Genomic DNA, 25,012 nt, shown 5'->3' with positions numbered 1-25,012 from the left:
ATCTTGCAATCTGCATCTGAATATCCAATAATGTTAAAGCTTGAATCTTTGGGATACCAAAGACTTACACATGCAGTACTCTTAAGTTATTTAAAAATGTGTTTAGCTGGAGTATAATGCAATTGTTTAGGATTAGTTTGAAAGTGAGCACATAAACAAGAGCAAATGATTAATCAAAATTTATGCCTTTTTCTTGTGTACATTCTTGAGTTATAAATCTAGCTTTATTTCTTATTACTAATCCACTCTCATCAATTTTATTCCTGAAGACCCATCTTGTTTCAATAACATGTTGATTAGATGGTCGGAGAACTAGATGCCAAACATTTCTTCTCACAAAATGATTAAGTTCTTTCTGCATTGCATCTATCTAATTTGAATATGCTATGGCCACATTAATATTCTTAGGTTCAAGTTGAGAAACAAATGTAGCATGCATGAACACATATATCATTTGATTTCTAGTTCCAAGATGAGTAGCTGGGTTACCAATAACTAGCTCGGGTGGATGATTTTTGTTCCAGCGGAGACATGGTCCATATGGATCTGGATCTTGCTGCCTCAATTTTTTTTTGCGGCTTGATTCTGTACATTTTTTTCATGGATGACTGTACCTTCTTCAGGAATTATTCTAGCTGTCTTTCTCAAGTCTATCTCATGATCACTGCTAGAATCAAGGTTATTAGCATCCAATCTATTACTTAAATCATGTATATTCCTATTATTATTATCACGATAGATAAAGGATTCATCGAATGCAACACATACTAACTCTTCTACTGTTAGAGTTCTATGATTATAAACTTTATATGTTTTAATGACATAAAAGTAACATAAAACATACGAATATCAGATTTATCATTAAAAAAAGTTTAAATGTGTTTACTGTTATTGTGAATGAAATACTTACAATCAAATATGTTGAAATATGATACATCAGGCTATTTGCTATTCCAGATCTCGTAGGAAGTCTTCTTATGATTCTTGTTAATCATTGATATGTTCTGTGTATAGCATGCAATGTTCACAGCTTTTGCCCAAAACCTTTGAGAGATACTAGATTCTGCTAGCATGGTTTGAGCCGCTTCTTTGAGTTTTCTGTAACTTCTCTCAGCAACTCCATTTTGTTGTGGTGATCTAGCAGTTGAAAGCTCATGCTTAATATCATTGTCTTCCATATAAGTTGAGAAGATTTTATTGGTGAACTCGGTTCCTCTATCAATCCTTATCTTATCTACCACTGAAGTTATCTCATTTTACAATCTTAAGAATCTTGATAATATGGGCAGCATTCTGATTTTAGAACTTAGGAAGACTGCCACTATAAACCTTGAAAAGTCATCGACAATCACCAAAGTGTACTTCTTTTCTCCGAGGCTCATTACATGTATTGGATCTAAGAGATCCATGTGAAGAAGTTCCAAACATCGAGCCGTTGAGTTATTCCATTTGTTCTTGAATATTGATCTGAAATGTTTACTTAACTGACACGTGGTAAAAACAGATGATTTGTAAAAGCGTCGACCGTTTATCAAACCCTAAGTCAGTTCCGTCTCCAAACGATTTCTGCAACTCGTGCATATTCTCAATGGAAGCAGATGATTTGTTCCAATAATTGACTAAAAGCGTCAACCGTTTATTCTGATTAATAGTTGATTGGAATGCTATTCGCATATCATCACCGCCGACATATTGAGTTTTACCCTAAGACCGTTACATTCATTTATCTGTGAATAGATAGAGTTGCTTGACATTTTGTTAGGCTTCTATTCTCTGCTTTGACTTACTCGAATGATTGCGAAAGTTTTATGTACTCATCTTCTATGTTATGCAGTTCCATGACGAGATCTATTTGTGTAAATTCATCTGAGTCAAAGTCAAATATCATGTCATCGACAGTTTCCAACTCAATTTCCGTGGTCTCCGACTCAACATTTGCCATGAGACACTGAATATTTTCATCATCACTCACTCTAGTTTAGGGTTCTGAGCTTGAATTCTCTAAATCTAAATCATCATATTTATTGTTGTTTTCTTCAGCAATTAGCACTTTTTGATCCTTCTTTTCCTTGTAAGATCTTTCCTCATATTTGGACCATCTCTTCTTAAAAGGTTTCTTATCGTCCTTCTTCAACCTTTTACATTCTGCGATAAAATTGTCCTTATTTCCATAGTTAAAACAAGGTTGAATTTCATGTGTTAGATTTTTTTACGAAAAAATTAAACTTAGACCGGTTGTTTATCATAAACTTGCCAAACATTTTAACAAATAAAGACATTACTTCATTGTTTATCTGGTCATCAAATTTTCTGTTGTAAGCTTCTTCTCTGACGATCGGAGTTGAAGTTATAGTGGTTGGGGCTTTAACGGGTTGTGGAGTGGATGACTCTTCTTCCGTCCTGATCCCCAGCTCAAACTCGTAGACTTTCAAATCTACAAATAAGTCATACAGCTCAAGTTTGTTGAGAACCTTAGACTCCCACATGGCTATGGTCTTTACATCCTACTCTCTTGTGAAGGATCTCATTACTTTCAGTGCAACCTCTCTGTTGTCATACTCTTTCCCAAGAGTGGCTAGCTCGATCATGATACTGCTAAATCTCTAACTGAAATCGCTCATAGTTTATTCAGTTTTCATCTTTTATGTTGTCAAACTTCTGAATAGCCACAATCAACTTGTTCTTCTTAGTCTGGTCATTACCTTGACAAAGTTGGGTTAGTTTTTTTCAAATTTCTTGGTAGTTGAACTTGTTTTAATCTTGCTAAAAATATTATTATGAAGAGTTTTATAAAAGATATTTTCTCACATTTTTTAGATTTGTCTTTTTCTTGTCTTAAGCGGTCCATTATGACTAGTGTTTCTCAATCATCTGCGGTACACCCTCAAAAACTACTATAGTTGTATTAGCTTCAAGGATCTTCATTGGATCGTTAGTGTTGACATACTATATATCATTATCATGTGCAGCCAAATTTTCCTGCATAAGAATCTTCCAATAATCATATCCCTCTTTTGAAAGACATCGAAATCTTTTTAAAATATTTAATTATCAGAGTTCAAGAAAAACCATATCTGATACAACTTTTTGGGATCGTATTGGAGTTTAAAGGTGTGAATAAACTCTTAAAATTATTTTCTTAAAATCGAGTTTTCCTTAACAGCTTGAACGTCTAGCTTTATTGGACTACCAGAAAATAAATAATTGTGAAAATAGTCTTGTTTGACTAGTGATAAGATATATATATGACGTAAGTAGTTAGTTAACAAGAAACGGCTTGAGCAAGAATAAAAAAGAGTGTAAAGTGCGTAAAAAAATAATACAAATATTTATGGTTGCTCGGATATAGACACTCTTATGTCACCATTTCTTCTACTTAGAAATAAATCCTCTAAAAACTTTGATTTACAACTTCTTGTAACAATCCACTTCAACTAGGACTTATTACTGTCTATGTTGAAACTTTCAGTGATCACTTAACAAATTCTGGATGTTTAAGAACCCTCGTTTCACCAGAAAAATTACAAAAACCAACTGTTAGCTTGAAAAACCTGATTTTTTGGGGTAGCACAAAGTGATCTTTGAAGTTCTGCTAGATTCAGATATGTGTGTGTTAAGTTGAAAAGCTTGAAGTATGATCGCAAGTGTGCTCAGAAAGCTTGAAAGAATATAGACTTGGAGGATGTAAGCTTGTAATCATGGTTCAACTAAGTAGTTCTTCAATCACGAGTATGAATATTTATAGTTGAAAGGTTTCAGCGGTTGTATAATGTTTTTCAACAATCATCTATACTTCTTACCGAAAAATGGCCTTGTCACTATCAGCATAGTACTCTATAATAAATCACATTTAATGTCTCTTAGATTTTTCCGACTTTAGCCTTTGTAGCTTTTGAAAAGTTGATTGAATTTGGACATTTTGAGAAAAAATCTTTCATTCGGAGTTGGTAGGATATTGTGCCATAATACGCTAACAGAACCGAATGGAGTTCAACTTATCCTCCTTGAATTTCTCATGGAGTTCAACTTATCCTCCTTGAATTTCTCATATCTTACTGGTTGTAGTTCGATTGGACAATAATGGTTATTTGTGCATTTCCTTTACTAATACATGCTCTGGTTCGAAGACAAATTATATGTAGCTTGAGTTGATAGTGATTCTTCGAACGGTCTAACTTGATCAAGCAGTCAGAAAACATAAAAATACAAAAGATAAGCAGCTGGATCCTGAAACAATTCGATGTTGTTATTTTGTCAATCAACAAAACTTGAGATAATATAAATATTCTAACATCTTCCTCCCCTAAAATCCTACGTGAACTGAATTTTGGCCCAAATTTTAGATTGGGTTGAAGTTATAGACTTGGAATTTTATAAATAACTAAATTGTCCTGCTGACCAAATTGACCTAAGGAGGGCATTTGTTGGACTCAAATTTTGGCAAACCCGGAAAACTAAAGTTTGTCAGGTTAAAGGTCCATTAGATGAAGACTAGGTCAGTTGGACCTATATCTGCAGGCATTGAGGAAGTTGAGACATGACCAATGATCGGAGAAGATGAACTAAATCGCTTGGAGGAATGAACAAAATCACAGAGAATCATTAGAAATGAGGACTACACAACTTATCATTCAACACAACTTACTCAGCAAATTTCATCAATTCTAGGTAATTTTAGTTTACTTATTTCCAGTTTTAATATCTTAATTCCTTTAATTTTTAGCACATTCATTCAGTTTTTATTTTCAATTCTAGTTCTAAAAGATGATGATCTTAATTCATAATAGCACAATTAATTTTGCTATTGTTAATCAGTTTTTCTTAAATTTTCCGATTTAGTTTCCTATTTTTTGTAGCTTACCGAGATAATTATAACTAACAATCGATTCGAGATCTACATCGTTTGATTGTAGAAGTCAAATTTTAAGTTGGCACAATTTCGTTCTTGGCACGTATGCGATTTTTTTTAAAATAAAAATTATATCTATATTTTTAGGCAAAAAATTAAATCAAATTAAGCTCTAATAATATTAAAATAATATTTTTAACAAAGTTCAAAATCCAAATAATCATATATATATAACTAAAAATAAATTTTAAAATAAAAATAATTATTTTGAAGGAATATAAGAAAATAATTAAATTCTAAACAAAAAATAAAAAAAATAGGTGAATCGGTCGGATCGATTTTGAACTGATTCATCGTCACGACTAGTACAACCGGTTCTTGATCGGTTTTGAACGGTTCTGATCATAAAAACAGTTATTAGACTTGGTCTGAACCGAACCCGTGATCAGTTCTCGGTCGAATCGACTAATTCGGTCCGATTTTAAAAACAATGATGAGAGAAACTATCAATCTGTCCACCAAGAGTAATTTTTCATATATTTCAATAATATTAGATCATGTAGATCTTTTGCATTTTAATAGAAGTTGTCATTATGCATTGAAGATCTAATGATTAAAATTTCACCATATTATAAGATGAGAAATATGTAGCATGAAAAATCGAGGCCGAACGAACGATATCTTAGGATATAAACAAATGGAATTAAACCAACTTCAAAGCTATATTTTTATATTTATTTTTTGAACTTGAATTTTACTAGTTCACTTGAAACTCGAATAATGAATAGTCACCGCGCCCCCAAGACTATGTTTGAATTGGTGTAGATGAGCTCTTGAATAAGGGTTATGAGTTCGATTGTCCCTTCCAATTTTGTTTCGGTCGAGCTTGTCGAATACGGCTTGCCCAGTGCATTTATATGCCTAACGTGGTTTGTATGCTATTGTGTTAACTATGAGTTTACCTAGTGCATACTAAAGGTAGCGGTTGCGACTGACCGCATCATATAAATAAAAGAAAACACTTAAATTGTTCTCGATATTACTTGGTTTGATTTTGTATGATTCAAACTATTATTTTCTAAATGATCAAATTTCATGTTGACTTCGTTAATTTGTTGAATTTTAAATATTTCTATAAACAAAATTAATAAATCTTACAAGCTATGGAAAAAATAGTTAAGATTCAAGGGCAGCTCTAAAATATATATAAATATAAGTTTAATTTTAATTACTAATCGAATAATATTGAAATCCAAAATTTCTAATTATTTTGTGAGAGACAAAAACTTGTGTGAAACGATCTCACGGGTCGTATTTTGTGAGACAGATATCTTATTTGGGTTATCCATGAAAAAATATTACTTTTTATGTTAAGATTATGAGTAAGTCTCTTGTGAGACGGTCTCACGAATCTTTATCTGTGCGACGGGTCAATTCTACCGATATTCACAATAAAAAGTAATACTCTTAGCATAAAAAATAATATTTTTTCATGGATGACCCAGATAAGAGATCCGTCTCACAAAATATGACCCGTGAGACCGTCTCACACAAGTTTTTGCCTAAAATTATTACTTTTCATTGTGAATATCGGTAGGATTGACCCGTCTCACAGATTAAGATCCGTGAGACGGTCTCACATGAGACCCACTCTTTGTGAGAATCATGTTATCTATCTCTATCTCTATTGCTATCTATATGATCTCTATCTTCATCTTTTTCATTTTACTATTTCTTTTTTATGAAATTTAAAAAATTACCAAAATACCCCTGACAATTTTTTAATTTAAACTACAATGTAAAATTTCAAAAACTCAGATACTATACAAACAATCAACGAATGCGCTAGAACACTAATTATATAATAAGAATAGGGGTAAAGCCACCATTTGGTAGAACGGCGTGGCCCTTTTCCTTCTTTTTTCCCCTCATTTTATTTTTTCCCCTCATTTTATCATGTGTTTTTTTAATCGTTACAAAAAATGGCTTGTACAAGTATACAACATGTACACCAGAGTACTAAAATTATATTAAGATTGAGGGGTTTTTGGTACATTAGTATGACCAAACCTCCCCTTTTTCTCCTTTGATGGCTATTTATTTAGGCAAAAACTTGTGTGAGACGGTCTCACGAGTCGTATTTGTGAGACGGATCTCTTATTTGGGTCATCCATGAAAAAGTATTACTTTTTATGCTAAGAGTATTACTTTTTATTGTTAATATTAGTAAGGTTAACCCGTCTCACAGATTAAGATCCGTGAGACGGTCTCACATGAGACCTACTCATTTATTTATGAAAATTGCATTTTTTGTAAAATTGATTTACATCTATTGTTTATTAATGATTATTTACTGACAAAAACGTTACTTTCAAAATTGTTCTCTATTTTTTATTTATACATTAAAATTTTAAATATATTTTTCTCATTTTACCATTTCTTTTTATTTTTTCTTTTAAAAAAAAATTGTACAAGCATAAAATGCACGCGTCCAATTGCTAATATTATCTAGAGTGGGTCTCATGTGAGACCATCTCACGGATTATAATCTGTGAGACGGGTCAACCCTACCCATATTCACGATAAAAAGTAATACTCTTAGCATAAAAAGTAATATTTTTTCATGGATGACCCAAATAAGAGATCCGTCTCACAAATATGACCCGTGAGACCGTCTCACACAAGTTTTTGTATCATTTTGTTTTTCCTTTTAATTTTTTATTTTACAATTTTTTTCCTTTTTTTATAGCAATTTCAAAAATTACCAAAATTCACCTGAAAATTTTTATAATTTAAACTACAAAATAAAATTTCAAAAATAATAATATACAAGTACTCAACGAATACATCTGATCACTAATATTATATTATGAGTATGTTTGGATTAAAAATCTAGACTAAGAAAACTGTTTTATTTTTAAATTTTTTATAATTTTATATGTGTTTGGATGAAGTTTTTAATGTTTTAAAAAATACTTAATTAAGATAAAATAATTATTTTTTCAAAAGCACAAATTTGGAGCTTTTAAAGATCTTTTCAATAAAAAAATAACACTTAAAATATTTTTGTAACCAAATGCNTCGTCTCACACAAGTTTTTGCCAATTTTATATGTGTTTGGATGAAGTTTTTAATGTTTTAAAAAATACTTAATTAAGATAAAATAATTATTTTTTCAAAAGCACAAATTTGGAGCTTTTAAAGATCTTTTCAATAAAAAAATAACACTTAAAATATTTTTGTAACCAAATGCTTAAAAAAATCATTTATTCATTAAGTTTTATAACTTAAAAAATATTTTTTTTATCTATATATCCAAACATATATAAAATATAATTTTTACTTTAAAAAAATATTTTGAAAAATTCAACTTAAGAAACCACTTTTTGAATCAAAATTAACCAAAGTATCAAAAACCCAAGGGTGTGCTATGGCAAAAAGCTTACGGCAGAATGACCTAAGCCCTAACTATAAATACCAAGTCCAATTCTCCAAGTAGAGATTTCTTCCCCCATTTCTCAGTTAAACCCTAGCAGTAGCAGCAAATTCAGGAATTGCAGGTGATCTCATCTCCATTTTCGCACTATAATTATCCAGATTCTGGAATTTTTGTCTAAGTTTCGTAAAGTAATTTCGAGTTTTGTCATTGATTCGAGTAGAGATGAAGATTCTTGCAGCTTACTTGTTGTCGGTGCTGGGTGGCAACACCTACCCTTCCGCCGTTGTTTTGAAAGATATTCTCTGCTCAGGTTATTCTTCCCGTCCGTGTGTATGATTGATGCTGTGTGATATCTACGTTTCGACATTTTTATATTCTTCGCTCTGATATTTTGATCTATTTTCGTTTTAAATTTGATTTTCTGTTGTAGTTTTTGAACCAAAATACATACACGGATGTACTTTTGTGATCTTCGTATGACCCATTGGAATCACTATCAGTATATCCATGAAGTTTATTTCCTTTTCATGTGATTTGTTTGATGTCGATCATTCTTTATCTTAAAGGTGAAGTAAAATGTTTTTGCTGTTGCATTGTGTAGCTTGCGATTTTCAATGAATCCTGAGATTGAAATGGACTTCAATTACTTATTGGAACTTATTTAACAATTCTTAAAGATTTTTTTCTTGATAATTTTTTTTTCCCCTTCTGATTGATGAATTTGAATCCGAATTCTGGAATACCCAAATTGATCACCTTATACTCGTCCATAGTAGCTTTTAAAAATTCTTGAATGATCTAAAATTTTTTATCGGAGTTCAAGAACTCACAAGAACCTTTAGCATACGGATTTTCAAATTCATGGTCAGGAAAATCTGAGCAGCTTAGGAATCATATCTGAATTATAAATTAAGTGTAGGGGAGGTATAACATAATAATTTGTTTTAGCTTTTAATTAAAGAATTTTTAGCCACAACTTAGAAAAAATTCAAAGTATCAATAAATACATAGGACCAAGAGATGAAAATTGAAACTCAATTTACTTGCTGTTAAATTGAATCGTTCGGCATAAAATTTCAGAAATTGTGAACAATCAAAGTTTATCAGGTATATATGACTACATGCTTGCCGAAGTTAGAAAACGAGCGGTGGAAAGTTACATGTAACCCTTATAAATCTACTTGTATATTGCAGTTTGTCAGCAATGGTAACATGATCCACTGAAAAAAATTATATTTGTGCATAATGAAAAAATAGATTGTAATGCAAGCTCTATTTGTAATATTTTCTCCCGATATTTAGTTTAACTTCGATTTAAAATTAATGATATATGATATTCAGTTCACTTAAAATGCAAAAACTTTAATTTGAACCGCACCTGAAACGCAAGTTGGGTCTTTGAGGCGCATCGAGACGTGTGATTTAGTCCCAAGCGTTCGTCTGATCAGAAGACTGCAACTTGACATGTCACCAGGTGCGAAGGTTGCTTGGATTGTCACCAACCACAGAAATTGAGCTTGACTAGATCTTTAGCCTATGCGCATACCTTGTGGGCTTTTAAGTTTTAATTTAATGATATGTTTCTATCTTCTTGGTGAATTAGGGTTGTACATTTGGTTTCTTATAATTTAATGTTTTTCAACGTTCAATGTGTAACGTTATACTGGTTGATTGATGGAGCATGAGTTGCCACTGAGTTTTTTAGCATCGTTTCTAATAATCAAACCTCTATTTTGATCAGTTGGTGCTGAAGCTGGTGATGACAGAATTGAGTTCTTTCTGTCTCAAGTCAAGGGCAAAGATATGACTGAGTTGATTGCTGCTGGAAGGGAAAAGCTTGCTTCTGTACCAGCGGGAGGTGGTGGAGTTGCTGTTGCTGCACCAACCAGTGGTGCAGGTGGTGCCGCTGTGCCTGCTGCTGCAGCAAAGAAAGAAGAGAAGGTAGAAGAGAAAGAAGAGTCTGATGATGTAAGTTATCATATTGCATTGTTATGCGAAGTAATATAATCATGTTTTCTCGAATTTATGATCTTCCTACGATGATCTTTTAAGTCTGCTGCCTAATTTGTTATCTCTGGTTTTGTTGCAGGATATGGGCTTCAGTCTCTTCGACTGAAGAACTACAGACTCAGTTATGTATCAAAGATGCTTATTTTCTTGCCCCATTGTTTTTTTTCAGTAGTAGACATTTTCTAACTATTCCGCTCTTTCATAGATTCTCAGGCGATTTTGATCAAGATTTTGATGCGTAATATTTTTTACGTTTTACCCTCTATTTTTTTTTTGTTTTTTAAATTTAATGCCGGAGGCCAATTAACGAAAAAAATTACAAAAAAGTAAATAGTTTTTTTTAAAAAAAAAATGAATGTTGATTGTTACCATATCAAACGAAAAAAATTACGCAAAAGTCGTAAAGAAAATAGTCTAAAAATTTCAAGATATTATTTCAATAAAAATATTAATTTTATATTAAAGATGAAACTGAAAAAATCACAATTTTTACGTGTTAATTGTTTAATCTGGGCGACCATAAATTTGACAACCTTTATTTTTCTTGTTTTTGACCAAATCATCGTAATTTAAGTTAGTTTTTTTGAGAGAATATCAAATGAATAGCTGTGTTTGAATTTTTACTTGAGTTTAAAATCTTAATGCTTAACAATATTACTCAAACGAGCTGGTCTGTTTTGGTCCACCTCCAAACGAGCTACTAAAAGCTTAACTCAATCTGTATTTTTAATGGCGGGTTAGACTGGTATGTGACGACTTTAATGAGTAAAATCGTGATACATGCAATGCACTTGGTATGTAAAATAATTGAGCATGACTGAGGTGTGTAATGTATATCTGATTATACTCAAAAAAATTTATTGGTATTCCTATGGTGTCTTGATCACAAACGAAGTATACTCGCAATATGTGAGTACTACGAGAACATCCATAATAATTCCATGACACAAAAACTTTTTATAGAATGTAAAAAAAAATGGAGATATGAGATCTCTATATTTGTGTGTGTGAATTTGATATGGTTACTCTCAGTCTCTTGTATAGAGACTAAATCATATCAAGTAGAAAAGATACGTCATCTGATCAAAGCCCACGTCGGCGACTAAGTCCAAAAGACAACAAATTGGTTCTTTTAATTTTAAAATAAAAATAATAAATATTTGAAATTAAAAACGGTTAGAGAAAAATAAAATGTAAAAAATTTGTGGTTCTGACAGAAAATTTTGATCATCATGTATTTCTGCTGGAATAGCATTCTCTATTTTGTGATCATCGTATTTCTCTATGCTTTTTCTTTTTCAAGGATTTTTATCCTTGGAACCGATTGGTCTTCCACGCTTCAAGCGTTTAATGACATCGTGATTGTTTTCAATTTGTTTTTTTTTGAATTTCAATTTGAGCAGGGGAATTTACAGCATGTATATATGATTTAGTTACCCCTTTTGTGTCTGCAAATGGATCTGATATCTAATTTGCTATTATTTGCAAGTGCACAATTTGCTGTACATCTTTTTCACATTGTTTAGTTCTTAGATTCAGATGTAACAATGATGATGCATACCATGTAATTTTTTTTTTGATATTTTTTTCTCTCCCTAACATTGGGAAGATTTCCTCATTAAAATAACAATCAGCATAACATGTTGTAAACACTTCGCCTGTCTGAGGCTCAAGATATCGAATGATTGATGGACTATCATAACCGATATAAATTCCGATCTTTCTTTGTGGTCCCATTTTTGTTCGTTAAGGCGGTGCAATAGGCACATATATCATACATCTAAAAATTGTCAAATGAGAAATGTCTGGTTCTTTACCAAATGCAAGCTGCAATGGGGAGTATTTATGATATGAACTTGGTCTGATGCGAATTAATGCAGCAACATGTAAAATTGCATGTCTCCATTTAGAAACAAGGAGTTTTGTTTTCATAATCATAGGTCTAGCAATCAGTTGTAGACGTTTAATCAATGATTCAGCTACTCCATTTTGTGTATGTACATGAGCAACAGGATGCTCAACAGTAATTCTCATTGACATACAATAATCATTGAAATTCTGGGAAGTAAATGCACCAGCATTATCAAGTCTAATTTTCTTGATTGTATGATCGAGAAATTGATTCCGCAATTTTATTATTTGAACAAGTAATCTTACAAATGCCACATTCCGAGTTGATAATTAACATACATGTGACCATATGCTGGAGGCATCGATCAATAGCATAAAATATCTAAATGGTCCACATGGTGGATGAATTGGCCCACAAATATCACCCTGAATACTTCAAGAAACATGGGTGATTCAGTTTGGATTTTAGCTGGTGATGGTATTATAATAAATTTTCCAAGAGAATATACTTTGCATTGAAACTTATTATTTTGAAAGATCTTTTGGTCTTTCAGCGGATGATCATGTGTATTTTCTATAATTTTTCGCATCATTGTTGAACCAGGATGTCCTAATCGATCATGCAAATTGATCAATATTGAATAATTATCGACTATCATGTTTGATTCAATTGGACTTATATATGTATAATGCAATCCAGTATGGAGCATTGGTAGTTTTTCAACTACATATTTCTTTCCTGATTTATATGTGGTAAGACACATATATTTTTCATTTCTTTCATTTATTGTCTGAGTATCATACCCATGAGAATATATGTCATTAAAACTCAACAAATTTTTTTTCGATTGTGGTGAATACAAATCATCATTTATAAAAAATATTGTACCATTAGATAACAAAAAATATGTTTTACCACAACCTTTTATCAAGTCTACTGGACCTGATATTGTATTCACCATTGTTTTTGTTGTTTTTAGTTCCAAGAAATATCTTTTATCTCGGAGAATGATGTGCATTTTACCACTATTAGGTATGCATACTTCCATGTGATTAGTTCTTTTTTTAGCTTTGTTCATAGCAGTTTACATATTTGAACTTCAAAAAAAATATGCAATGTAAAAATTATTGACAATACATATGTAATTTATTGAAAAATATAACACATATCATAATTGTACAATAAAACATTATTATATGATAAATGAAAAGTAAATTATTTTACATTTACATTCCACCAATATATTGTTCATTTTCAGAGAAATCGTTGAGAAAATCTGCAGCTTCAATATTTTTCATTTCTATTCCACCAGCATATTGATCATTTCCAGAGAAATCATTCAGAAAATCTTCAGCATCAAAATGAGTTGAATCACTCAAACGGTCACTGTGTTCAGTGAAGTTGGTCTATTTTTCTTTCCCCTTTATAGATTTTTTATAGAGCTTACAAAGGGGCTCGGGGGCTCGACAAATACGAGACCAATGTCCTGGAGTGCCGTATCTAAAAGAAGAACTTTCAAATCGTTTTGAGTGATTTTCACTACCACTCGTGTTTTCATGATGCCTTTTCAGTGTGTGGTTCGTGACGCCCTTTTGAGATGAGTTATAGAAATAACTATCTCGATTGTTTTCAAAACCACGGTCGCGACCACGACCACGACCTCGACCAAAACCTTGTCTCTGAATTTGATTTTGGTTTCTAGGTTTAAATTCATTTTTACTTACAACATTTACTTCTGGAAATGTTGTTAATCCAGTGGATCGGGACTGATGATTTATCATTAGCAGCTCGTTGTTCTTTTCCGCCACAAGAAGACAAGAGATAAGTTCAGAATATCTCGCAAATCCATGCACTCTATATTATTGCTGTTGAGTTATATTTGATACGTGAAACGTGGAAAATATTTTTTCAAGCATTTCTGATTCCGTAACCTCATGTCCACAAAATTTTAATTGCGAGATTATTCGATAAATCGTCGAATTGTAATCACTGACTTTCTTAAAATCTTGGAATCTTAACATATTCCATTCATCACTGGCGGTCAGAAGTATAACTTCCCTTATATGTTCAAATCTTTCTTTTAATCCTTTCCACAGAGTCATGTGATCTTTTTCGATAAGATATTCATATTTTAAACCTTCATCAAGATGTCGACGCAAAAATATTATAATTTTTGCCTTTTCTTGTGATGAAAAGATACCATTTTCTTTAATAGTCTCGCTTAGACCCAATAATTCAAGATGCATTTCTACATCAAGAGTCCATGGCATGTAATTTTTTCCTGTAATGTCGAGCGCAACAAATTCAAATTTTGCCAAGTTTGACATGATGGTACTATAAAAATGACAATGAATTTTATTAATTAAGATATAAATTTATTAATATGACAATAACAAGTAACGAATAAATTATAAATACAAGCATTCTTAAAAATAAAAAAAATACGAGGCTGATATTCTCCGATAAATACAAGACTAATGAGTATAATAACCAAAATAATTATACAAAATAACCTTGAAAGAGCCATCTTCTTATTTTTCGAAAATTTTGATGAAAAAATTTTTTAGGGAGGAAGAATAAGTTTGAAGTGATTGAATGTGTTTGTGAAGTCATATTTATAAGGTAAAAACTAGTCGTTTATGATCGTTTATGACCGTTACAAATTCTTAAAAAAACAAATGTATGTATATGTAAATTTTATGATAATAATAAGATGTATATAATGTTAATATTTTTTAAATAATTATGTATATCATATTACAATATTATAATGAGGTGTCAGTGACTCCTTTTATATAATACTCTGACATTATACAAATTTATATATAATTATTATATAACACAATAAAAATATATAAACAGTGAAATAATTAGGGCTGGCAAAAATCAGAAAATTCCCGACCCTTCCTGACTTCCGACCCGAGCCCGACCCGAAATTTTTCCGACCCCTGCTCAGAATCGGAAAATGGATCGGGATTATAGGATATACCCGATGGGATTCCCGACCCGACCCGACCCGATTCGAATATATTAATAAATTTAAAGATTTAATTTTATTTGAAAAAGAGACTAAAATACTAATTTTATTTATTGAATTAAAATATATTTTTTAAATTTAATCTAACCATCTGCTACAGTTCCTTCTAATTACTTCCTTCACTTTCAGCCTCGACCTCGGCCTTCACTTCAACATACTGCCTTCAGGTCTGTCATTTTTTTGGGTGTTTGCTTTGGATTTATGCCTGCCTTCAGGGTTCTATATTTGCGTGTTCATGTTTTCCTTGGTATATGGTTGGTTTTGTTGGGTTACTGTAGTGAAAAATGAATATGTAGTGGTATACACATATTGTTCATTATCAATTTTTGAAGAAAAGAAATACTACATACTACACATTATGTCATGATGTTCAATGAATTTTTTAAAAAATATTTATCGGGATTTTGTCTCCCTTCCCGACCTGATCCTGAACATTCGGGTCCCGATATTTGTCGGGTACGAGATCAGGAATATTTTTTTATTCCCAATTCTTATCGGGACGGGGATCGGGTTAGGGGGTTACGGGACGGGTCCCTACCCGATCCCAGCCCTAGAAATAATCATATCACGATATTATAATGAGGTGTCATATACTCTTTTTATATAATNTGAACATTCGGGTCCCGATATTTGTCGGGTACGAGATCATGAATATTTTTTTATTCCCAATCCTTATCGGGACGGGGATCGGGTTAGGGGGTTACGGGATGGGTCCCTACCCGATCCCAGCCCTAGAAATAATCATATCACGATATTATAATGAGGTGTCATAGACTCTTTTTATATAATATCATGATATTATTCAAATATATATATATACACAATAAATAAATAGTAACACAATAAAATTATATAAGCAGTATAATAATATAATCACATCACGTTATTATAATGATGTGTCATAGACTCCTTTTATATAATAACACGATATTATATATTAAATATATACACAATAAAAATAAATAAACAGTAAAGTAAAAACTCTTACTTTTTGAATATTGTTACCTTTTTCTTGTGTTTTGGAGCTTGAAAAAATATAGAGAACTTAACCTTCGAGTATCGTGCTGATAACATGTTAAAAGTAAAAATTTACGGCAAAAAGTAAAAATCTCAAAACTCTCAAAATATATCAAACTAAACTTTATAAAATTTTCTCTTTACTTAATTGTGATTTTCTCACACATTGAGAGACATATTTATAGAATTTCTTTGTAAATATCCAAAAATAAATACATCATTACATACATCATCACACACTAATTTTAAATATTTACAACTCGTATTTTCAACATTTTAATATTACAACTCATATTTTTCAACACATATATAATAATAAAAATTATAGGGCAAAAACTTATGTGAGACGGTCTCACGGGTCGTATTTGTGAGACAGATCTCTTATTTGGCTCATCCATGAAAAAGTATTACTTTTTATGCTAAGAGTATTACTTTTTGTTGTGAATATGAGTAGGGTTGACCCGTCTCACAGATTAGGGTCCGTGAGACGGTCTCACATGAGACCCACTCAAATTATAGATTTGTTTTCGTGAATAATAAAAATATATAAATCTAATGCTATTTTGCCCGGATGAAATATTTGAAGTATATATTTAAATTTGTTTTGTTGCGATTTTGGCTATTTGAACAGCATAAATTGTGTTGCTCTTCAAGTTGGGCCCGGTCCAGTCCCTCGAGCCCGGCCTAAACGCCCTCTCCAGTTTGAGCAAGCCTATCTCGACTCTCTTCCCTCCGCCAACATGTATATGATTTTCTGCTCATTTTTTGGTTTGCCTGATTTAGGGCTTTGGGTTTTAGCTCTCGGAGGAACTACATTTTCACATTATGCTTGTACATTCGATATGGAATTTGTGGTACCGTGAATTAATTGTGATTTGCTGATTCATTGCAGGTATGAGAAAAGTTACATGCATCGCGATGTGATGACGCATGTAGCGGTGTCAGCGGCCGATTTTTTCTTATCTGGGAGTGCGGATGGTATGTATGGATTAGAGTTTATGGATTAAATTTACTGAATAAATTAGCTATTTGAAATTGGTGCAGTCTCATTTAGCATAATTTTACCTGTATAGATGATACAATACCTATTCGAAGTAAAGACCTACATTATTAGATATTCACTTAGACGGCACTGTTAGGTATTCATTTGACTTCTGTGATTAAGTTCTCAGTAGTGTATTGAAAACAAAAGCTTTCTGAAAGTAAGCTTGTTGCAGAACAGAGGATTCTGGTTGAGTTTGAGCCGTGAAATGGAAAGAAAAACTTGCAATATATGGATCTTGACTGGTTAGCAGATAAGTAAAAGATACTCAGGGATTTTGATGATGGATGGCAGAATTGTTCTTGTTTGGAAGAAATAATTTCAACTCTCAATTAAAAATTCGGCCTGCAAACATGGAACTAGAATTTCTTAGTGTATGTCTAGTTCTGTTTCCAGGATTTTCCGAAAATATTTTCGGGAAAAATATTTCTGGGAAATGAAGTTGGGAATGTGAATTGCATTTTTTGAAGGAGACATTTTTTTCTGTCAGTGCCATGTTACGTCAGAAAATGGTGATTTTTTAGTTCTTTAAATATTATATGCTTATTTTAAAATACAATGTATTTTATAAAAATATAATGTAATAATAGAATTATTTTATGATTACTGAATAGTTGAATATTAAATAACAATCGTATAAGCGAATGTGAAAGTAAGGTGGATTTTTTATTTTAGATAGAATTATAAATTACTACTTAAAATGTGAACTTTTACGTTTAATTTGTGGACAAGTGGTGCCGACTAAAATTCTCTCTGATTGCGTTAGAATCTTGTCAAATGGGCTTTTCTCTAAATGCAGTTGGTCATGTCTCAGAATAACCATGTGTACACTTTTTTGTTAAGAATTTTATTCAATTCAGGCGGTTGTCCTTATGATTGTAGTGTTTTCGACCTTTTCAAATATAGAAGTTTGAGTGACCATTGTAAAATAAGCCTCTGATCTAACTTCTAAGTTTACTGTAACAAGTTGTAGTTTGCATTGATGAACCGAAGATGATATATCCTTGGATGGAATTATCTATAGAAACGTTTATGGTAGTTATGTCAGATATTGTGCAACATACCGTTTGAATATTATCTAATGTATTCAGAAACGTTAAGAAGACGAATATTGAATACAAGCGAAGTTTTTTTTATTTTTGTTAGCGGTTGTCCTTATGATTGTAGACTTGTAGTGTTTTCGACCTTTCAAATGTAGAAGTTTGAACGACCATTGTAAAATAAAGCCTCTGATCTAAGTTTAATGTTTCAAGTCGTAGTTTGCATTGATGGACCGAAGATGATGCGTCCTTGGGTGGAATTATCTATAGGAACGTTTATGGTAGTTATGTCAGAGATTGTGCATCGTACAATTCGAATATTATCTAATGTATTCAGAAAATGTGAATAAGACGATATTGATTACAACCGAATTCTTTCGAGTTGGCCTCCATAATGCAGAAACATAAATTTCAGGAGTGTGATTTGACAGAAATGTCTGTTGAACAGATGAAAAAAATGTCCATCTTGTTTTATTTAAAGTGGCCATTGGTTGATTCAATGAGTAAATTATAGCATATATATCACCCTCCAAAATAACCATCGTTATTTATGTTGTCATCAACTGCATCGAATTGTGCTTGGAGCCAGATGTGCTGTGGATTTTTCAAATAGTTGCCTGGGGAAACTTAACCCTTTTACTGAATAATCATTTAATCCTAACTTTGCTACAGTGTCATAGGTTTCTTTTAATTGAAAAGCTTTGTTCGTATGGCTCTTGGAGTCACTTCCATGGAAAACAAAAATAACTTGTTATTGGCAATGTTTACTTGCATAATTAATGCATTCAGGATTATCATGAAGTAGGATTACCCACTCAGTTTGATTGTAATCAATGTTAGTTCCCTATATAGGCATTATGTTATAAGCTGTGCAACAACATGTTGGTACTTTTGTAGGACACTTGAAGTTTTGGAAGAAAAAGGCAATGGGCATAGAGTTTGCAAAACATTTTAGATCTCATCTTGGTGCAATAGAAGGTCTGGCGGTGAGTTACTCAAATTGTACTTTTCTGTGTTTCAATGTAAGGTCTATCACTTACTCTTAACTAGGATAATGGTGTAAAAGTCGAATGGAAAAAAACTTAGGATAATGGTGTTTGATTAATATTCCACTTTCTACTTATTTTTTTTTATCTTTCCATTTATAAGAAGTTGTAGAATGACACTGCTTCTTTTGTTATTACTGTTATGAATTATTTTCTTGAAACTCCTCATGGTCCTATTGTACGACACATAAATAATGACAATCCTGATAATCTTCATCATTTGAATCAGAGAAGTGTGATCATTCTTTCCTTTTTTCTTTTTTTTTTCTGGACAAAGAGAAGCGTGATCTTAAGTCCGGAACCCGCGTAAAGAAGTGACCCATACCATAGTCATAAGAAAGAAAGCTAACTTATTCAAAGAAGTTACTCATACAATAGTCATAAGAAAGAAAGCTAACTTATTCAAAAGTCCAATATCTATGAGAAATATAATTTTTAGTTTACGTCACTGTAAATCTTTTGAGAATAATGTTTTTGATTGGCTAAGGGATAAATTAAAGGTTACTATGAATGATAATGAATTGAATCATATAAAATTATTTCAAGTACAAATGGCTTGAACTGAAACAGAAATCGGAACTAGCTAACGAAAAACCTAAATTAAGGATTGTCCATGTGGTGTAACTTTTTGAGATTTGACCACTTAATTTGTTCATTAGATATGACGATTTTTTTAGTCATAGTTTTATATTAAGCCTCGTGTGTAATTTTAATGCCGATAATGGAGTCGTTTCCCTCGTGACCTTTTATAGTCTTTCAGGTGAGTATAGATGGTGCGCTTTGCTGCACCATTTCTAATGATCAGTCAGTGAAAATATATGATGTATTTAACTTCGATATGATGGCTATGATACGTCTCCCATTTGTACCTGGTTGTGTTGAATGGGTTTACAAGCAAGGGGACTTCAAAGCCAAACTAGCTATTACTGATCGCAACTCTTCCTTTACCTACATCTATGATGCTCGATCAGGTTCAAATGAACCTATATTATCTAAAGAGGTACCATTAGGTTTTGATATGATATGATGCTGATTGCTGAACAGGCATGTTTGCATTTCCCCTTATTTTGATTGCAATTCTTTATTATTTCTTCAACTTTTTAACCAGATACACTTGGGCCCAATCAAAGTTATGAATTACAACCATGAGTATGATACCGTGATATCAGCAGATAACAAAGGAATCATTGAGTATTGGAGTCCTGCTTCACTTCAGTTTCCAGAAAATGGGTTAGTTTTTAGTTGAAATTGTATATTAGTTCTTTGCTGTTTGAGTAGATTTTATGCTTCAAGATGTGTGGGTAAGATGAAGAACATGGACGTTTGTGCATCTGAAGAGGTCTTCTCATTAAGTCGTCATATACGACCGTTGTTGGACCCAGCTGTGTTCTCGTGTCTTGCATTACCTGATAGTTATTCGGTTGAGTCTCCTGTTGACCTAATGTTCTTAAGTCACATCTGGTCTTGAAGTGTTTGGAAACTGGTCTCTTGTTTGAGAGGGATATCTTGTCAGTCATATAGGTTCTTGTATTCTTTTTTCTATTGTGTAATTGTTTTTTCTCTTTGATATAATTGCATTTCTTGACCTGTTGTGCCTGCAGAGTGACCTTTAAACTTAAAAGCGATACAAGCCTTTTTGAAATAGTTAAATGCAAGACCAGTGTTTCTGCCATTGAGGTAACAGTTCCTTCACTTTATGTTCTCTCTAATCTTCTTCATCAACTTTTGACGTATTAGAATAGCAATCCGTTGTGACTATCTCACAGGTCAGTCCAGACGGTAAACAATTTTCAATCACATCACCCGATCGTAGAATACGCGTATTTTGGTTTAGAACAGGCAAATTGATGCGTGTTTATGATGAATCTCTTGAGGTAGCAGTTATATATTTTGACTTTTAAAAAAAATCCTTTTCCTTTTGGTATTGCTAATATAATAATTCTTCTCGCATAGGTTGCCCAAGATCTACAGAGGAGTGATGTTCCTCTATATAGGCTTGAAGCTATTGATTTTGGACGAAGAATGGCTGTAGAAAAAGAAATTGAGAAAACTGAAAATGTTCCCCAACCTAATGCTGTGTTTGATGATAGCTCCAACTTCCTCATATATGCCACCCTTCTTGGGATAAAAGTAAGATGGTCCTAATGTCCGATTACTGATCTAGCGAATGCATTTCATGCTTGTTTAATGATCATGGCATGGATGAAGTCCCCTTCTATATTTGATCAATCCGAAATAATATGTAAGGTCATTAAGTTTCACATCTCATACCTCTTTCCATGTTGGGTATTTAGGTTGTAAATCGGCATACCAACAAAGTTGCTCGGATCCTTGGAAAGGTGGAGAACAATGATAGATTCTTAAGAATTGCCTTGTATCAAGGTGATCGAAGTAATAAAAAAGTACGAAAAATTCCTGCTGCTGCGGCAAATGCCAATGAAAGCAAAGAACCTCTGGTAGATCCTACTCTATTGTGCTGTGCTTTTAAAAAGCATAGAATTTACTTATTCAGGTAAATAAATTCTTGTTATGCATGACAAAGTAGATAGCTTTTTAAAGAGGAAACTGTCTTAGGAACCTTAGAAGGAAACACACTGCAAAAAGTATACAAAATTTGACTTTTATCTTATCTGAGTATGAATTACACATTTTTTTTAGTTCGGATCCCTGGAGCAAATGCTTATCCCGCTGTTTTTTAGTCGGAGAGAACCTGAGGAACCTGAAGACGCGTCGAAGGGCAGAGACGTGTTTAATGAAAAACCACCCGCTGATGAACTCTTGGCTGTATCAGATATCGGAAAATCTGTGACGACGTCTCTCCCAGATAATGTGGTAAGTGTCCTCATTCTTTGTAGTTCTTGTTGCCTAATTATAGTCCCTGTTAATGTAAATTATCCAGTGAAGTGCCATGATCAATGAAAGGCCTCAATTCATTGGCTAGGATTTTGGTTATCTTTTTCTCTTGTAGAAATAATAATGTAAATGCGGCCATGGAAATATTCTCTGTTTCAGATCTTGCACACGACCATGGGTGATATTCATTTGAGGCTATATCCTGAAGAATGCCCTAAAACAGTGGAGAATTTTACGACACACTGCCGGAATGGCTATTACGACAATCTGATCTTTCACCGGGTCATTAAAGGATTTATGATACAGACAGGAGACCCATTGGGAGATGGCACTGGTGGACAGTCTATTTGGGGAAGGGAATTTGAAGACGAGTTTCATAAGAGGTAAGAATGATTTATGCTTCTTTCCTAAGTTAATATGATTAAATCTTGTTCTTTCTTTTCTTGTGGGATACATACTCCCTGATGACTGATCTGAGGCTTTGATCACCTTAAAATTGTTGTGACTGGCTGCAGTAGTGAAGATTTATGTTTTGCTCCACAGAACATAACATATGGCTGACCTTGCTTTGTACTTTAGCTTTGTGACTGGTGGATCTCACATTCTAATATATACACATGGGTGTTGAATGAACTGATAGTACTCCAGCTCCTAGACATTCGCAGTTGCCTAAAGCTTTTATGGACGTGCCTAATATTTAACTTGCCCTAAAGAGTGTTGACGTGTTTCTAGTATGATTAATTAACTCTTCTCTGTACAGCATTTTCCCCGTTTACCAATGCAACCTCTAAGCAACCTGTATGGTTTACCTATTAAAGCTTGAGAACAGTTGTATATCAGATTCGGTTGGTAGATCAAATAAACCCTTTAGTAAATGAAAGCCAATTGGAGTACTTTTTGCATAGAAATAAAGTGGCATCTATTGGTTACACGTTACAATTTTTTTTTTTTTTGGGTCTGATGGTTGGATTTTGCTACCTCATTTTATCTTGGCTGTTCAGAATTCACTTTTTATCAGCTTGATTCTTCACTTTCTGCAGTTTACGGCATGATAGGCCGTTCACTCTATCGATGGCTAATGCCGGTCCTGGGACCAACGGGTCACAATTCTTCGTTACAACTGTTGCCACTCCATGGCTGGACAATAAGCACACTGTTTTTGGCAGGGTTGTCAAAGGAATGGATGTTGTACAGGTATGCCTGCGCTACTTTACCAATTTTGTATATTTGTGTGGTGTCATGTGCCCTGAATGGATTTGGATTGGACGGTCCAACCCAAAAGAATATTAATAAAATTGAAAGGACCTGTTTCTTTCATATGTTGGTCTTTTTGAACCCGAGCACTCTCACCATCTTTCGAAAGATTTTTTGTATGAAGTGCATATTCAGTTTGATAATAATACAATTACAATTCTTAAACAGGTTATAGAGCCAGTGAAGACAGACAAGTCAGACAAGCCATACCAAGATGTGAAAATCTTAAATGTGACTATTCCAAAGTTGTAGATCAATTTGAAAGAACAAATTAGTGTGGTGGTGTGGCTGGGGAACAACGAATGTGGAGAAATTTTTGGCAGATGTGGTTTTTGGGAAGCAAAGAAGGGAAGAAACAAAGGGGACAAGAGCGTGTTTGAAGTTGGAGAAATGCCTAAAGGTCGCATAGGTTAAATTATTTGAATTCGTGTTTAAGTGAACACAGAAACTAATTTGTAGACTTTACTTTTAAAAGTTTAATGTTTAAGTTTTTGAATAAATATATCAAAAATGGTAAGTTTTATATTACTTTAAATCATTTGAGTAAAAAATAATAATAATAATTGTCATAAATATTTTTGTTGGTTGAAACAGTGATAAAAACTTTTATTTGAAAAATTAAGATTTTGGTATTGTAAGTTGTCAGTATTTTCATTTTAGCTTTGTAATTTTTAAAATTTAGCTTTCATTCAATAACTTGGATTTGTTTTTGATTTTTTTCTTGCTCAAAATCACTTGTCCCACTGAATATTGTTTATTTGGCAATTCTATGTGACAATAATAAAATATATGTTAAGATTTACATAAAAGAGAATGATTTTTTTGTTCTTTTTTATTTGAAATATTAGGTTTCATTTTATTTTATTATTATTTTTGTTTAAATAGATTTTATTATATGTAATATGACTTTATCTGCATCATATGAGCCATGTAAGTGAGAATCAACATCAAATAAACGATATTTGATGAGTTTAGTGTCTTCAGCGAAACAAGACAAATAAAAAAAAAATCTATTTTATTATATAAAAGCTAAATTTTGACAAATCGAAATTCAAAATAGACCAATCCATAATACCAAAATAATAAATTTTCTTACTTGTGAAACATTGTAATGAGTAACAAAATAAGTTGTAATCTCTATATTCTATTAAAAAATGGAGATCTTTTTTGGGTAAGTTGGAGGAACTAACTATGTGGACATATGAAGATTGATGATGAGGACAAGGGTAGGGTGATCTGATCATTGAAGGCGATGAGATAGCAGATCAATCCAAGGTTTTTCAGTGGTGCCTGCCTGGTTGGAAATTATGGCTATGAAGAATATATACGTCGACACCAATAAAAGGAACTAGTATCAAGTGTTTGGGTCCAAATCTTCCAGTTTTTTCATTAGTTGGATCTCAAAAGAGTGGAGACAAATGGTCCCAGGACTTTAGAAAATCAAATACTTCTATCCAAAAGGCTTACATAGGTCTACTTGATCATGTTGAGATTGCTAAGAAATCAAACCAAATTTGAACTCATGGCATATCCTTTTTTGAAAAAAATTACACATGTTTTGAGTTAGTAAAAA

General features: G+C 32.5%; 2 protein-coding genes across 2 annotated transcripts; both read left to right on the top strand.

The window, feature by feature from the left end:
- Positions 1-8,278: 8,278 nt before the first annotated feature.
- On the top strand, positions 8,279-10,525 carry LOC140979554 (large ribosomal subunit protein P2B-like). The gene is made up of 4 exons (XM_073444993.1): positions 8,279-8,409; positions 8,509-8,598; positions 10,030-10,256; positions 10,378-10,525. The coding sequence occupies exons 2-4, from the start codon at positions 8,511-8,513 to the stop codon at positions 10,402-10,404; spliced, it is 342 nt and encodes a 113-aa protein (XP_073301094.1). The 5' UTR covers positions 8,279-8,409; positions 8,509-8,510; the 3' UTR covers positions 10,405-10,525.
- A 6,337-nt stretch (positions 10,526-16,862) lies between these two features.
- On the top strand, positions 16,863-23,958 carry LOC140979552 (peptidyl-prolyl cis-trans isomerase CYP71). The gene is made up of 13 exons (XM_073444992.1): positions 16,863-16,946; positions 17,097-17,182; positions 19,184-19,272; positions 20,093-20,332; positions 20,441-20,562; positions 20,934-21,009; positions 21,099-21,206; positions 21,286-21,462; positions 21,627-21,844; positions 22,032-22,164; positions 22,345-22,568; positions 23,226-23,379; positions 23,608-23,958. Coding segments are annotated over exons 1-13 (1,713 nt in total). The 5' UTR covers positions 16,863-16,944; the 3' UTR covers positions 23,692-23,958.
- The last annotated feature ends 1,054 nt before the right edge of the window (positions 23,959-25,012 follow it).

Source organism: Primulina huaijiensis, chromosome 6, assembly GCF_012295235.1.
Source record: "Primulina huaijiensis isolate GDHJ02 chromosome 6, ASM1229523v2, whole genome shotgun sequence".
Lineage (NCBI taxonomy): Eukaryota > Viridiplantae > Streptophyta > Magnoliopsida > Lamiales > Gesneriaceae > Primulina > Primulina huaijiensis.
This window is presented reverse-complemented; position numbering and strand designations above follow the sequence as displayed.

Bases quoted from the DNA above. Each gene is read 5' to 3' on its own strand.
- LOC140979554 (XM_073444993.1), top strand. From the start codon at position 8,511: ATGAAGATTCTTGCAGCTTACTTGTTGTCGGTGCTGGGTGGCAACACC. The intron at 8,599-10,029 runs GTTATTCTTCCC...TATTTTGATCAG, and splicing joins GAAAGATATTCTCTGCTCAG to TTGGTGCTGAAGCTGGTGAT. The intron at 10,257-10,377 runs GTAAGTTATCAT...GTTTTGTTGCAG, and splicing joins AGAAAGAAGAGTCTGATGAT to GATATGGGCTTCAGTCTCTT.
- LOC140979552 (XM_073444992.1), top strand. The intron at 17,183-19,183 runs GTATGTATGGAT...GTACTTTTGTAG, and splicing joins CTTATCTGGGAGTGCGGATG to GACACTTGAAGTTTTGGAAG. The intron at 22,165-22,344 runs GTAAGTGTCCTC...TCTCTGTTTCAG, and splicing joins CGTCTCTCCCAGATAATGTG to ATCTTGCACACGACCATGGG.